At 37.4% G+C, this 14,925-nt stretch overlaps 1 protein-coding gene across 7 annotated transcripts in view; it reads left to right on the plus strand.

Moving 5' to 3' along the window:
• The window catches only part of IPP (intracisternal A particle-promoted polypeptide), a 41,854-nt gene that overhangs the window by 24,423 nt on the left and 2,506 nt on the right, over positions 1-14,925 (plus strand). For all 7 annotated transcript variants that reach the window (XM_029949147.1, XM_029949148.1, XM_029949149.1 and 4 more), the window contains one exon: positions 662-882. In XM_029949147.1, the coding sequence (XP_029805007.1) occupies positions 662-882 (221 nt within the window). The remainder of the gene's footprint in view (positions 1-661; positions 883-14,925) is intronic.

The raw sequence follows: 14,925 nt of genomic DNA on the forward strand, positions 1-14,925 counted from the left end.
GGGGGGGGGGGAAGAGAGGTGGTGGTGATGGTGGAGGGCACTTGAGGGGAAGAGCACTGGGTGTTGTATGGAAAACAATTTGACAATAAAATATTAAAAAAACTAATTGTAGATTGTCAGGACCATTAGTTTCAAATCAAATTAATAAGGAACTCACTGTGAATTACATTCTGTTGTACTCTAGTGATTGATCCTGATACCTTAATCTAGCCGTATAACTATTCTAATTTGAATTCAATTCTCTGTGTCCATTTGAGCAACAGGTAGGCTGTCACAAGCAAGGCCAAGTCATTCCCAGTTTAAGTGCCTGGCAGTTTTTTTAGGGGGAAAAAGTCCCTCTCCCTTTTTTAGTTTATGGTAGCAGTGGTTCTGGAACTTGAGATTATCAGGCAGACAATAAGATGAGAAAACCTTGTCTGACAGATTGTTTTGTTATAGCGTTGTAAGTTATTTGAAAATTAAATGCCACTTTATACCTAAATCTCTGTAACATTCTTACTTGTGAACTATGATATACTACACAGAAGTCAATTTTCTTTTAAAAGGCTATTGTGAACTCCATATTAAATATAGCATCAGCATAGCAGATATAAATCACAACTTTTACTTTTTATAATTATTTATATTCTATTTTCTATAACATTTTCTTTTCTGTTTTCAGGTTTAATTTATGTAATTGGGGGCATCAGCAATGAAGGAATAGAGCTTCGTTCTTTTGAAGTGTATGATCCACTTTCTAAGCGTTGGTCTCCACTTCCTCCAATGGGAACCAGGAGAGCATATCTTGGAGTGGCTGCACTCAATGATTGTATCTATTCTGTTGGAGGGTGGAATGAGACACAAGATGCTCTTCATACTGTAGAAAAATACTCCTTTGAAGAGGTATGGTAGATGATCTCAGTATTTAATATCCTGTTTCTCTTTTAGTGTCTGTAAGATCTGTAGTGATGTGCATTTTTTCATTCATGATTTTGATCATCTGTAGTTTTTTTGGTTTTTTTTTTTACTTTTCAAAGAACCAACTTTGGTATCATAGATTTTTTTTCCTATTGATTGCCCATCTTCTATTTCATTGATTTCTATTTCTACTTTTTTCTTTTGTTTGTTTAATTTGTACTTTCTTCTAGATTCTTGAAGTAGAAGCTTAAATGATTGATATTAGAACTTTCTTTTTTTATATTGTAAATGTTTAAAACTATAAATCATTTTCAAGCACTGCTTTAAGTGCCTCCCACACATTTTGATATGCTGTATTTTAATTAGCACTTATCTTGAAATATATTCTAATTTCCTTGGCAATTTCTTTTTTGATCAGTGAGTTGTTAAAAGTATGTAATTTGATTTCCAAATATGTGGCAGTTTTCCAGATCTTTGTGTTACTGATTTCTAATTTAATTCCATTGTGATCACAGAGCATAGTTTGTATGATTTCTGTCTTGGTAAATGTTTCGTGTCTACTCGAAAGGAATTTGCATTCTACTGTTAAGTGTAGTTTCTATAAATGTCAATAAGGTCAAATTTGTTAGTGTTGTTCGAGTGTTCCCTAGTCTTTTCAACTTGTCCAATTGTTTTGTCAATTAATAAGAAAGAAGCATTGAAATCTCCAAGTGTAATTATGGATATGTCTGTCTCCTTTCATTTCTGTCAGGTTTTACCTCAGAAATATAAGATCCAAGGGCAGGCTGCCCTAAAATTTACCACTTTGGCATATTAATTATTTTAAATAAAAGTTACTTAAGAGACAGCTTTTGCAAGAAGGACATTCAGACTGAAATGGGCTGTCCCCCTGAAAGCAGGAAATCAATCTCATTTGATAGGTACCCTCCTTGTACCAGGAAATAAAGAGATATCATCAGAGATGGGAAATGTAGAACCAAGAAGGCTGTATAAACAACTCTTATGGTTTTTTTCACTAATTTACTATCAGGGGGCTCCTGGGTAGCTCAGTCAGTTGAGCATCTGACTTTGGCTCAGGTTATGATCTCACGATTCATGAGTTTGAGCCCCACTTGGGGCTGTCAGTGCAGAACCTATTTTCAATCTCTTATCCCCCAACCTCTCTGCCCTTCCCCAACTTGTTCTCTTTCTTTCTTTCTCTGCTCTCAAAAATTAAAAAAAAACAAACTAATTTACTGTCAGAACCCAAATTCCCTTTAAAATTCTTTATACTAATTGAAGCTCCAAGAGTTAATTTTACTTTGTCCTGTCAATCCCCCACAGATTTATTATTGTCTTTCTCTAAAACATATAAAAAAATCACCTGTCTTTGTCACTTCTTTAGGTCTCAATTACTTTATTGGGCCTTTGTGTGCAAGTAATAAAACTTTTTTTCTGTTGTTAATCTGTCTCCTGTGAATTTAATTCTTAGTCCTGCTGGAAGACCTTAAGGGTAAAGGAGGAATTTTCCCTTCCCTGCACATATTTTGAATCTCTGTTATTACGTATGTACAGGTTGAGATTATTATGTCTTCTTGATGAATTGATCCTTTCATAGTCATAAAATATTTGTTTTTGGTAATATATTTTGTTCTAAAGTCCACTTTGTCTGATATTAATATAATCATGTAGCCAAAAGTTACATCTCTGGTAAGGTAACATACAGTTGTAGTCTGTCTTTCTTTCTTTTTTTAAGTTTATTTACTTAGAGAGAGAGCAATGGGAGGGGCAGAGAGAGAGAGAGAGAGAGAGAGAGAGAGAGAGAGAGAGAGAGAGAAAATCCCAAGCAGGCTCCTTACTGTTAGCACAGAACCCACTGCAGGACTCAAACACCCAAACTGTGAGATCATGACCTGAACCAAAACCAAGAGTCAGATGCTTAATTGACTGAGTCACCCAGGTAAACCAGGGGTAGTCTCTTTTTAATCCAGTTTGACAATCTCTTGACTTTCAAATGAAGTCTTTAGAGTTTTTACTATTTATACGTAATGTAATTACAGATATGATTGGTTTCTAGACTCCTGTTTTGCTGTTTTTCTATCGTACAATTCTTTCTTTCATTTCCCTCCCTCTTTTCTGTCTTTATGTGTATTGTTTTAATATTCCATTTGATCTCTTTTATTGTCCAATTAACTATAACTCTTCACCTTTTTCTTAGTGGTTATTGTAGGATTTATATTATGTATTTTATATATATATACTACACATGTATAGTATTAAGGCTATCTTCAAATAATATCATACCAATTCACTTTTTCTTTTCTTAAATTTTATTTAAACAACTTCATTTTTTAAAGTCCTTTTTTTTAATTTTTTTTTAATGTTTTATTTTATTTTTGATACAGAGAGAGACAGAGCATGAGAGGGGAAGGGGCAGAGAGAGAAGGACACAGAACCGGAAGCAAGCTCCAGGCTCTGAGCTAGCTGTTAGCACAGAGCGTGACGCGGGGCTCGAACCCACGAACGTGAGATCTGACCTGAGCCGAAGTCGGAGGCTTAACCGACTGAGCCACCCAGGCGCCCCATTTTTTAAAGTTTTTTAAAAATGTTTATCTACTTTTGAGGGAGAGAGAGACAGACAGAGTGTGAGCTGGGGAGGGGTAGAGAGAGGGAGCCACAGAATCTGAAGCAGGCTCTAGGCTCTGAGCTGTCATTACAGAGCTTGACATGAGTCTGGAACTTGTGAACCACAAGATCATGACCTGAGCCCAAGTTAGACACTTAACTGACTGAGCCACCCAGGAGCCCCTAAAAAAATATTTTTAAAATTTGAGTGTGTTTGACACCACAAATCACTTCACTCTGAATATCAGAAACTTACAAAAATATACTTTCATTTTCCCATTTTCCATTGTGCTTTTGTTATACATTTTACTTCTATATTTGTTGTAAACCCCACAGTACCTTTCGTGATATTTGCTTAAACAGTTATATCTAAAATAAAATTTTAATGTGAAAGTCTTTTATAATTATGCATATATTTACCATTCCTAGTTTTATTCTTTCGTATAGAACTAAATGTTTATCTCATAACATTTTCTCTTAGCACGAAAAACTTCTCTTTAATATTTCTTTTAGTGTTGGTCTGCTGGCGTTGATTCTCTTAGTGTTAATTTTCCTAATGGACATTTTCTTAATGTTTATTTATTTTTGAGAAAGAGGGAGACAGAGCAGGAGCAGCAGAGGGACAGAGAGAGAGGGAGACATAGGATCCGAAGCAGGCTCCAGGCTCTGAGCTGTGAGCACAGACCCTGATAGAGGGCTTAAATTCACAAGCCATGAGATCATGACCTGAGCTGACGTCGGATGCTTAATTGACTGAGCCACCCAGGCACCCCAAATGATATTTTACTGAGCACAGAATTTTGTGGGTTTTTTTCCCCATTCCCTAAAAGGTGTTGTTTAATTATCTTCTTGCACTGTTTCTGATAGGAAGTCAAGTAGTCATTCTTATCTTTGTTCCTTTGGACATGTCTTTTTTTCTTTGGAGGCTTTTGCAATTTTCTCTTTATCATAAGTTTCCAGTAATTTGATTATGGTGTGTCTTGTTGGAGTTTTGTGTTTAACCTGCTTGGAATTCACTGAACTCCTTGAATTTGTGGGACTATAGCTTTGATCAAGTTAAATGTTTTCAGCCATATTTCCTAAGATATTCTTAGATTTTCTGAGCCTCCAATAACACGTCCCGGTCCCATAGGGCATTTTGATGAGACTTAGAACATGAGAGTCTGTTCATTTTTTCCCCCATTTTCTCTCTCTCTCTGTGCTTCAGTTTTTTTTTTTTTTTGTTATACAGCTTCACTGAGACATACTTGATAAAAAGTGTGTAGATTTAAGATGTATAATTTTATGGGTTAAAAAAATTTTTTTTAATATTTATTTATTTTCCAGACACAGGAAGACAGAATGTGAGCAGGGGAGGGGCAGAGAGAGAGGGAGACACAGAATCCGAAGGAGGCTCCATGCTCTGAGCCCAACGGGGGGCTTGAACCCATGAACTGTGAGATCATGACCTGAGCTGAAGTCGGACACTTAAACGACTGAGCCACTCAGGCGCCCCTATAATTTGATGTTTTTTATACATTATGAAATGATTATCAAATCAAGCTGATTAGCATATTCATCACATCACAGGGTTTTTTTTCCCCATTTCACTGAAGTCTGTATGTCATTCTATTTTTTTTTTTTAATTCTAGTGTTGTTAACATACAGTGTTATATTAGTTTCAGCTTCTCTTTTCCTTCTTTTGTGTGTGGTGAGAGTACTTAAGATCTGCTTTCTTACCAAATTTCAAATATACAACATAGTCATCATGCTATCTGTTAGATTTCTAGAACTTATTCATCCTGTGTAATTGAAACTTTGTTCTCTGTGTTTCAGTTTAGATAGTTTCTCTTGCTGGGTTTTCAAGTTTATTAATCTACATTGACTCACTTCTAATATGCAGTATCTAATTCCATTTAAGGAATTTTTCACTTCAAATATTATATATTTTAGCTCTAAAAGATATTTTATTTTTTTAATGTCTTCTATTTCTCTCCTCATCATGTCCATATTTTTTTAGATCCATGAACATATTTATAACATCTGGTGGGTTTTTTTTTTTTAATGTTTTTTATTTATATTTGAGAGACAGAGACAGCATGAGCAGGGGACAGTCAGAGAGAGAGGGAGACACAGAATCTGAAGCAGGCTCCAGGTTCTGAGCTGTCAGCACAGAGCCCACGGAACCGTGAGATCATGACCTGAGCCAAAGTTGGATGCTTAACTGACTGAGCCACCCAGGTGCCCCTTATAACATCTGTTTTAAAGTCCTTGTCTGCCAATTCCATTTTTATCCTCACTTTTGGATCTGTCTGTTGAAATTTTTTCTTTCTGGTTTGAGTCACATTCTTCCTGCTTTTCCACATTTTTAGTAACTGTTGATTGGGTTGTGGACACTGTGAATGTTACATTGCTCAGTGTTTAGATTTTATTTTCTTCTTTTAACTGTTGATAAACAGTTACATCATATGCAAATCAAATTGATTCTTTTGAAAAATGTTTTTAAGCTTTGTAGGGAAGGTCTAGAGCAGTCTTTCCTATAGGAAGGTCTAGAGCAGTCTTTCCTGTAGGAAGGTCTAGAGTAGTCTTTTCCGTAGGCCTCCTACTAAAGAATGACTCTTCTTGAGTCTCTGCCAATGTCCCAGCTACTCAGCAAGGTTTCTTTATTTCGGCTCACCAAAACTAGGATGTCATCTAAGCTTCTGGGAGCTCTGGGAATTGTGCAGCTTAAACTCCTATAAAGGAAAACCGTTTTTGTCATGATACTTTTGACACCAAATGTGTGGGTTTTCCATATCAAACGGTTCTCCAATTCTTTATGGACACTAACTGGTACCCTTAAGTCAATTCATTTCTGACCCTAACAACCCCATAGGTTAAGGGTTCGCAAGACTGCCCCTCACTTTACACACCAATTTCAAGTAGTGAGACCTCAGGTTAACCACTGACTTCTTTACATTTGTTTGATTTGGGTATAAATCAGGGGTTCTCATAATCCTCTCCTCAGGTTCAAAAATTTGCTCTAATGGCTTACAGAACTCAGGGAAACAATTTACATACTATTACTGGTTTATTATAAAGGATATAAATGAATAGCCAGATAAAGAGGTATATATGGCAAGGTCCAGAAGGGTCTTGAGTGTAGGAGTCTGTAGAATTTGGGATATGACACCCTTGTGATACATGGATATCTTTACCAACCTGAAAGCTCTCCAAACACTATGGTATAGGGATTTTTATGGAGGCTTCATCATGTAGGCATAATTGATTACTAATTCAACCCCCAGCTCCTCTCCCCTACCCAGATGATAGTGGGTAGAGCTAAAAGTCCTGAGCTTCTAATTCTGGCTTGGTCTTTCTGATAACCAGCTCTTATTCTGAAGCTATTAAGGAGTCTACCAAGAGCTGCCTCATTAGAACAAAAGACACTTCTGTCATCCAGGAAATTCCAAAGGATTTAGTTCTGTGTCAGGAACTGGGTCCAGAGACCAAATACATATTTCTTGTTATGTCACATCCTCCTATTAGTTCTTTGCCTGTTTTCATAGAGTCTCACTTTATGTATTGCACAGATTAGTAGTACTCAGGACAGAAGGGGACCTCTGGCAGCCTTGCTTGCAAATCTTTGCTGCTTCAACCTCTCTAAACTATGATCTCTATTTCCTAAATCAGATTACTGTCATGTTGTGCTTGGGAATCCCCTTCCCTGTATTACTATTCAGAAAGCCCCATCAGACAGAAAGCCTGGACACCTTGTTTTTCTTTTTCTGAGGGATCACAATTTTTCATTTTCTGTTGTCTGAAAACTTGTTTCATAGGTTTTGTCCAGTTTTCTAGGTCTTTATGCCGGAGGACAACTTTGGTAACAATTAGTCTATAATGGCTGTAAGTGGAAATCCTTCCTGTGTCCTTTTGATATGTTCCCATCATTCATTGAGCATTTCTTTACTTTCTAGCTAATAAAATATTTCAAGCTCATTTTGTACTTATTCTTCTCTAGCCTTGGAATCAGCCATTTCTCTAAGAAGGTTCCAGTTTGTCTTAGGGAAGGATAGTATTTAGAAACCAAGGTCTAGGCACTCAGACTGCTCATTACTACTGGGGTATTGCTGCTTCTAGGTGGTCTCGGTAAACAGAGGTAGGAAATAGATATATTTATATCCATGTATTCACACATTTTAGTTTGTAAATATTTCTGTTACATGATTTCATAATGATAACTCCAATTCCAGTATAGTATCTCAGATTCTTTCAGGCCTTACCCATTTCTATGTTTGTAAATACCTTCTCTGTTAGTTAAAAACTTGGGTCCTATTATTTTCCCTATAGTTGACCCTTGAACAACATTGTTTTGAACTGTGTAGTTCCACTTATACGTAGAGTTTTACAATGCATACACTATGGTACTGTAAATGTATCTTCTTTTCCTTATGATTTTCTTAATAACATTTACTAATACTAAGTTAGTAGTAGTTAAGTTTGTGGGGAGTCAAAAGTTCTACATGGATTTTCAACTGCATGGGGGTAGGTACCCTCCTAACCTCCTTGCTATTAATGGGTCAACTGTATATTTACTTATTTGTTCATTCAATTTACTTACTTATTAAATGAAATAAATCTCCCTACTATGTCCAACTCTCTTCTCTAACTGCCACTTCTGTACATAACCCTTCTTGTCACTGTGCATAGGAGGTCACCAATGTCCTTTCCTGCTCTCAGATACTGGGCTGACTCAATTATGATAGGAAGGGAAGATTAGAGGAAGATAGGGAAAGATTTTCTCTTCATTGAATCACTGTTCTATCATGCATTTGTTCATTAGTCCATTTATTCATTCACACATATAGAGTTCTTAGTTATGTAAGTATGGATCAAACACTGTGCATGGGGAAACAGAGAAAACTAAACATGCAAGGCCCCAGTTTTTAAGGAGCCTAAGTTTTAGTGGGAAATATAGAGAAATAAATAGACAAACAATTACATCACAGTTTATTAGGTGCTGGAATAATGCAGTAATAAGGTGTGTTAATGCTGTGGGATGATAGGTTAGAGCAACTTTTTCCAAATTAATTTCCACAGAGTGCTAATTTTTTGCATTTTTTAATGTTTATCTGGAGAGACAGAGAGCGAGTGTGAGTGGGGAAAGGGTAGAGAGAGGGAGGGAGGGAATCCCAAGCAGGTTCCACACTGTCAGTGCAGAGCCTGATGTGGGTTTGATCTCACAAATGGTGAGATCATGACCTGAGCCAAAATTGAGAGTCAGTCGCTCAACTTAATGAGCCACCCAGATGTCTCTAATTTTTTGCACTGTTAGTAGGAATTAGGTCACATGTTCCCCTAATCAGTTATATTTAGGGAAAGTTGGGTTAAACAAAGTTAAATAAGTTTCTTTACACAATTTAGTACAATAATATACTTTATGCATCTTTATGCTAAATCTCTCAAATTTTATTGCCCACACAAATCCTTGCTTTTGTTTGTGGATGTTCGTGGAGGATTTCTGGAATAAAGTGTTTCAGGGAACATATTTTGGGAAATGTGGATTAATTTAATTTTATGGTTCCTAAATCACTTATGGTTATTAAAACCTTTAAAACCTAAAGAAATTTAAATTTTCTTTCTTTTCTCTTTCTTAAGTAAAAAGAATTTTGTTAACAGCTTTATTGAGATATTATTCACACCAACTTTTTGGGTCTATATATAAACAATGGTGCTGTGAACATTTGTGTACATGTTTTTGTATGGACATATGTTTTCATTTCTCTTGGGTATATACATGCCTAGGTATGGAATTGCTGGATGATCTAGTAATTCTGACTTTTGCCTAGGTCATGGTCTCACAGTTTGTGGGTTTGAGCCCAACTGTCTGTGTTGATAGCTCAGGGCCTGGAGTCTGCTTCGGAATTTAGGTCACCCTCACTCTGCCCCTCCCCTGCTTGTTCTCATTCTCTCTTTCTCTCTCAAATAAATAAACATTAAAAATGTTTTTAAGGGGGGGCACCTGGGTGAATCAGTTGGTTGAGCATCCGACTTTGGCCCAGATCATGATCTTACAGTTCATGGGTTTGAGCCCTGCATCAGGCTCTGTGCTGACAACTAGCTCAGAGCCTGGAGCCTGCTTCTGATTCTGTGTGTCCCTGTCTCTCTGCCCCTCTCCTGCTCATGATCTGTCTCTTTCTGTCTCTCAAAAATAAATATTTAAAAAAATTGTTTTAATGTTTTTAAAATAGATTGTCTTATTATTGAGTTGTAAGAGTTCTTTATATATTCTAGTCCTTTATCAGATGTGTCACTTGCAAAAATTTCTCCCCATTCCAAAAAGTGATTTTCTTCACTGTATGGTATCCTTAGAAGCACATTTTTGGGGCACCTGGGTGGTTCAGTTGGTTAAGCATCTGACTCTTGATCTCAGCTCAGGTCTTGATCTCAGGATTGTGAGTTCAAGCTTCATGTTGGGCTCTGTGCTTGGGTGTGAGGCCTACTTAAAAAAAAGCATAGGGGCGCCTGGGTGGCTCAGTCGGTTAAGCCTCTGGCTTCGGCGCAGGTCAGATCTCACGTTCGTGGGTTCGAGCTCTGCGTCAGGCTCTGTGCTGATCTCTAGCTCAGAGCCTGGAGCCTGCTTCCGGTTCTGTATCTCCCTCTCTCTCTGACCCTCCCCCTCTCATACTCTGTCTCTCTCTGTATCAAAAATAAATAAAACATTAAAAAAAATTTTTTTTTAAAGCATAAATATTTTAGATTTTGATGTTTTTTCTTTTGTCACTTATGTTTTTGGTGTCATAACTAAGAAACCATTGCCTAATCCAATGTCATGAAGACGTTTTTTTATAAGAGTTTTATAGTTTTAGCCCTTATATGTAAGTCTTTGATTCATTTTGAGTTAATATTTGTATATGGGGTGAAGTAGGGGTCCACCTTCATTGTTTTGTATGTGGCTAACCTTACATCATCCCAGCAATATTTGTTGAAAAGACTATTCTTTCCCATTGGACTGTCTTGGCACCTCTATTGAAAATCAGTTGCAAAATAAATTAATTAATTAATTAATTAAAAAGAAAATCAGTTGATCATGAAAGTGAGGGTTCGGGGCACCTGGGTGGCTCAGTCAGTTAAGCATCCGGCTTCGGCTCAGGTCATGATCTCACAGTTCGTGGGTTTGAGCCCCGTGTCGGGCTTTGTGCTGACAGCTAGCTCAGAGTCTGGAGCCTGTTTCGGATTCTGTGTCTCCCTCTTTTTCTGACCCTCAAAAAAAAAAATTTAAAAAATTAAAAAAAAAGAAGTGAGGGTTTTATTTCTGGACTCTTAGTTCTATTCACTTATCTATATATATCTATTCTGATGCCACTACCACACTGTCTTCATTATTTGCTTTGTAGCAAGTTTTGAAATTGGACAGTGTGAGTTCTTCAATTTTGTACGTCTTTTTAAAAAGGGGTTTAGGGGACACCTGGATGGTTTAGTCAGTTAAGCATCCAGCTTTGGCTCAAGTCATGATTTCACAGTTTGTGGGTTCAAGCCCCACATCGGGCTCCACACTGACAGTGCAAAGCCTACTTGGGATTCTTTGAGATTCTCTCTCTCTCTTTCCCTCCCCTACCCATTCACGCTCTCTCTCTCAAAATAAATAAATAAACTTAATAAGTAAAAAAAAAAAAATGGGTTTGGCTATTTTGGGTCTCTTTAATTCCATATGAACTTTAGAATTAGCCTGTCAGAAATTTGGGTTTTTTTAACGATTTTATTTTGAAATAATCTCTATACCCAATGTGGGGCTCAAACTCACAACCCCAAGATCAAGAGTCACATGTTCTTCCAGCTGAGCCAGCCAAGTGCCCCATCAGCTTGTCAGTTTTTACCAAGAAGCTAGCTGGGTTTTGATAGGGATTACATTGAATTAGAGATCAATATGGGGAATGTTGCTATCTTAACAATATTAGGACTTTTCATCTTCAACATGCAATGTTTTTCTGTTTATTTAGTCATCTTCAACTTCTTTAAACAATGTCTTACAATTTTCGGTTCCTTGAACTCTGTTTATAAATTTATTCTTAAATATTTTATTCCTTTTGATACTTATAACTTTTCTTTTTTTTAATTTTTTAACATTTTTTATTAATTTTTGAGAGACAGAGAGGGACAGTGTGTTAAGGGGTGGGTCAGAGAAAGAGAGGGAGACACAGAATCCGAAGGCTCCAGGCTCCAAGCTGTTGGCACAGAGCCTGATGCGGGGCTCATACCCATGAACTGTGAGATCATGACCTGAGCCGAAGTCAGACTCTTAACTGACTGAGCCACCCAGGCGCCCCTATAACTTGTTTTCTGAATTTCATGTTCAGATTCTTCATTGCTAGTGTATAGAAATTTGATTTTTGTCTGTTGATCTTATATCCTGAAACCTTGCAGCACTGATACTCTGATAGTTTTTTTGTGGGTTTTTTAATTAAAAAGTTTTTTTAATGTTTTATTATTTTTTAAATCTATTTTTTTTAACATTTATTCATTTTTGAAAGAAGGAGAGAGACAGTGTGATCAGGGGCGGTCAGAGAGGGAGACAGAATCTGAAGAAGCTCAAGGCTCTGAGCTGTCAGCAAAGAGCCCGATGTGGGGCTCAAACTCACTGACTGCAAGATCATGACCTGAGCTGAAGTCAGAAACTTAATCGACTGAGCCACCCAGGCGCCCCCTTGAATGTTTTATTATTTATTTGAGAGAGAGAGAGAGAGAGAGAGAGAGAGAGAGAGAGAGAGAGAGAGAGTGTGAGTGGAGGAGGGGCAGAGAGAGAGAGGGAGACACAAAATCCAAAGCAGGCTCCAGGCTCTTAGATGTCAGCACAGAGCCTGACGTGGGGCTCAAACTCACAAGCTCATGACCTGAGCTGAAGTTGGATGCTTAAGTGACTGAGCCACACAAGCTCCCCTTTTTTGTGGATTTCTTAAAATTTTCTCAATGTGAGATCATGTCTCCTATAAATAGAGATCATTTTACTTTTTCCTTTCCACTCTCAATGCCTTTGATTTCATTTTCTTTACTAATTGCCATGGCTAAAACGTCTAGTACCATGTTAAATAAAAGTGGCAAGAATAGAATTGTCTTATTATAAACCATGATTTGGATTCTTATTTCTAACAAATTTCAGACTTTGGTGATAGTTCACATTCCTTTGACTTTCTGTGACATCTTATTAGGCAGTCTAGAAAATGAACTTTCTGAGGGCACTTTCTGTTGCTATTTTTTTCTTTATGCCTGGAAATGAATAGATTTTTGTTCCAAAGTAAGTGTTTATCAGTAGTAAGTTACCTTGGTTTTTCATGCATAAATCTGAAATGTTACTGTTATTTACTATCTACTAAGACCTATATTATAGGGGCGCCTGAGTGGCTTAGTTGGATAAGCCTCCGACTTCGGCTCAGGTCATGATCTCACATTCGTGGTTTGAGCCCCGCATTGGGCTCTGTGCTGACAGCTCAGAGCCTGGAGCCTGCTTTCAATTCTGTGTCTCCCTCTCTTTCTGCCCCTCCCTGCTCATGATCTTGTCTCTCTCTGTCTCAAAAACAAATAAAACATAAAAAAAAAAGACCTATATTATAGATCCAAATCTTAAAGATAATGCAAAGCATGTGTCAGTTCCTATAGAGTTTATTTTGAGGTTACTCAGGATAAAAAGCAAACTATAGTTCTCATACACTGATAAAAATGAAACATCAACATTGGGAGATGAGCCCCATGATTCCTTTATTCTTGTCAAAGAGCATTTTTATAGGGGAGATTTCATTTTTATGGGTGTATAATATTCCACTGTATTTATATACTATTCTTTATCCATTCCTCTATTGATGGACACTGAGGCTGCTTCTGTAAGTTGCCTATGTAAATAATGCTGCAGTAAACATAGGGGTGCATGTGTCCCTTTGAATTAGTGTTTTTCTGGGCGCCTAGGTGGCTCAGTCGTATGCCTCCGACTTCAGCTCAGGTCAGATCTCACATTCATGGGTTCAAGCCCTGTGTCAGGCTCTGTGCTGACAGCTAGCTCAGAGCCTGGAGCCTGCTTCCGGTTCTGTGTCCTTCTCTCTCTGCCCCTCCCCCTCTCATGCTCTGTCTGTCTCTGTGTCAAAAATAAATAAACCATTAAAAATAAAAAAAAAAAAGATTTAGTGTTTTTGTACTTTTTGGGTATATGCCCAGTAGAGCCATTACTGGATTGTAGGCAGTACTTTTTAACATTCTGAGGAACCTCCATACTGTTTTCTCCAGTGGGCGTACCAGTTTGCATTCCCACCAACAATGCATGAAGGTTTCATTTTTTTCCACATCTTTACTAACACTTTGTTTCCTGTGTTGTATTTTTACTTTTTTAAGTAATCTACATGCCCAAAGTTGGGCTCCAACTCATGACTCCAGATCAAGAGTCACATGCTCAACCAACTGAACCAGCCAGGTGCCCCATCTTGTATTTTGATTTTAGCCATTCTGACAGTGGTGAGGTGTAGTGGTGAGGTGTAGCTCATTGTAGTTTTGATTTGCATTTCCCTGATGATGAGTGATGTTGAGCATCTTCTCATGTGTCTGTTGGCCATCTGGATGTCTTTTTTGGTGAAATGTCTGTTTATGTCTTCTGTCCATTTTTTAATTGGATGATGATTATTATTATAGTTGATGATTGAGTTGTGACAGTACTTTATATATTTTGGATATTAACTCTTTATCACATATCATTTGCAAGTATCTTCTTCCATTCAGTAGGTGATCTTTTCGTTTTGTTGATTGTTTTCTTCACTGTGCAGCAGAAAACAGCTTTTTATTTTGATGTAGTCCCAACAGTTTATATTTATTTTTACTTATTTTGTCTTGCCGCAGGAGACCTAGCCAGAAAAGTGTTGCTACAGCTGATGTCAGAGAAATTGCTGTGTGTGCTCTCTTCTAGGATTCTTATGGTTTCAGGTTTCATAGTTAGGTCCTTGATCCATTTTGAGCTTATTTTTGTGTTTGGTGTAAGAAAGTGGTCCAGTTTTATTCTTTGGCATATAGTCCACTTTTCCCAACACCACTTGAAATATTCTTATTTTTTAAAATAGCCTTTTAATCTGGAAAGATCATTCTCACCAAAGTAAGCTATAGTTTCTGACTTCCAATGTATACTCTTTCTGAAAATATATTTTGCAAAGTATTAACTCCACTAGATGGTCTTTGAAAAAAAGGATTCCAAGACTGGGCAAGTGTTGATAGCAATGTCATTCTCTTGGAGATAAATAAAGTCATTAGCATATTAAAAGTCCTTCTGGGACAGAAACCATATGTTTGCACTCATAGGTCTAGCAGGAAAACAAGAGAGACCTAATGGAGAACCAGGGGGAGCGGAGGAGGGAGAGAGAGTTGGGGAGAGAGAGGGATGCAGAACTTGAGAGACTATTGAATGCTGAGAATGAACGAGGGTTGGGGGGGAGGGGG

The sequence above is a fragment of the Suricata suricatta genome, chromosome 8, assembly GCF_006229205.1.
Source record: "Suricata suricatta isolate VVHF042 chromosome 8, meerkat_22Aug2017_6uvM2_HiC, whole genome shotgun sequence".
NCBI lineage: Eukaryota > Metazoa > Chordata > Mammalia > Carnivora > Herpestidae > Suricata > Suricata suricatta.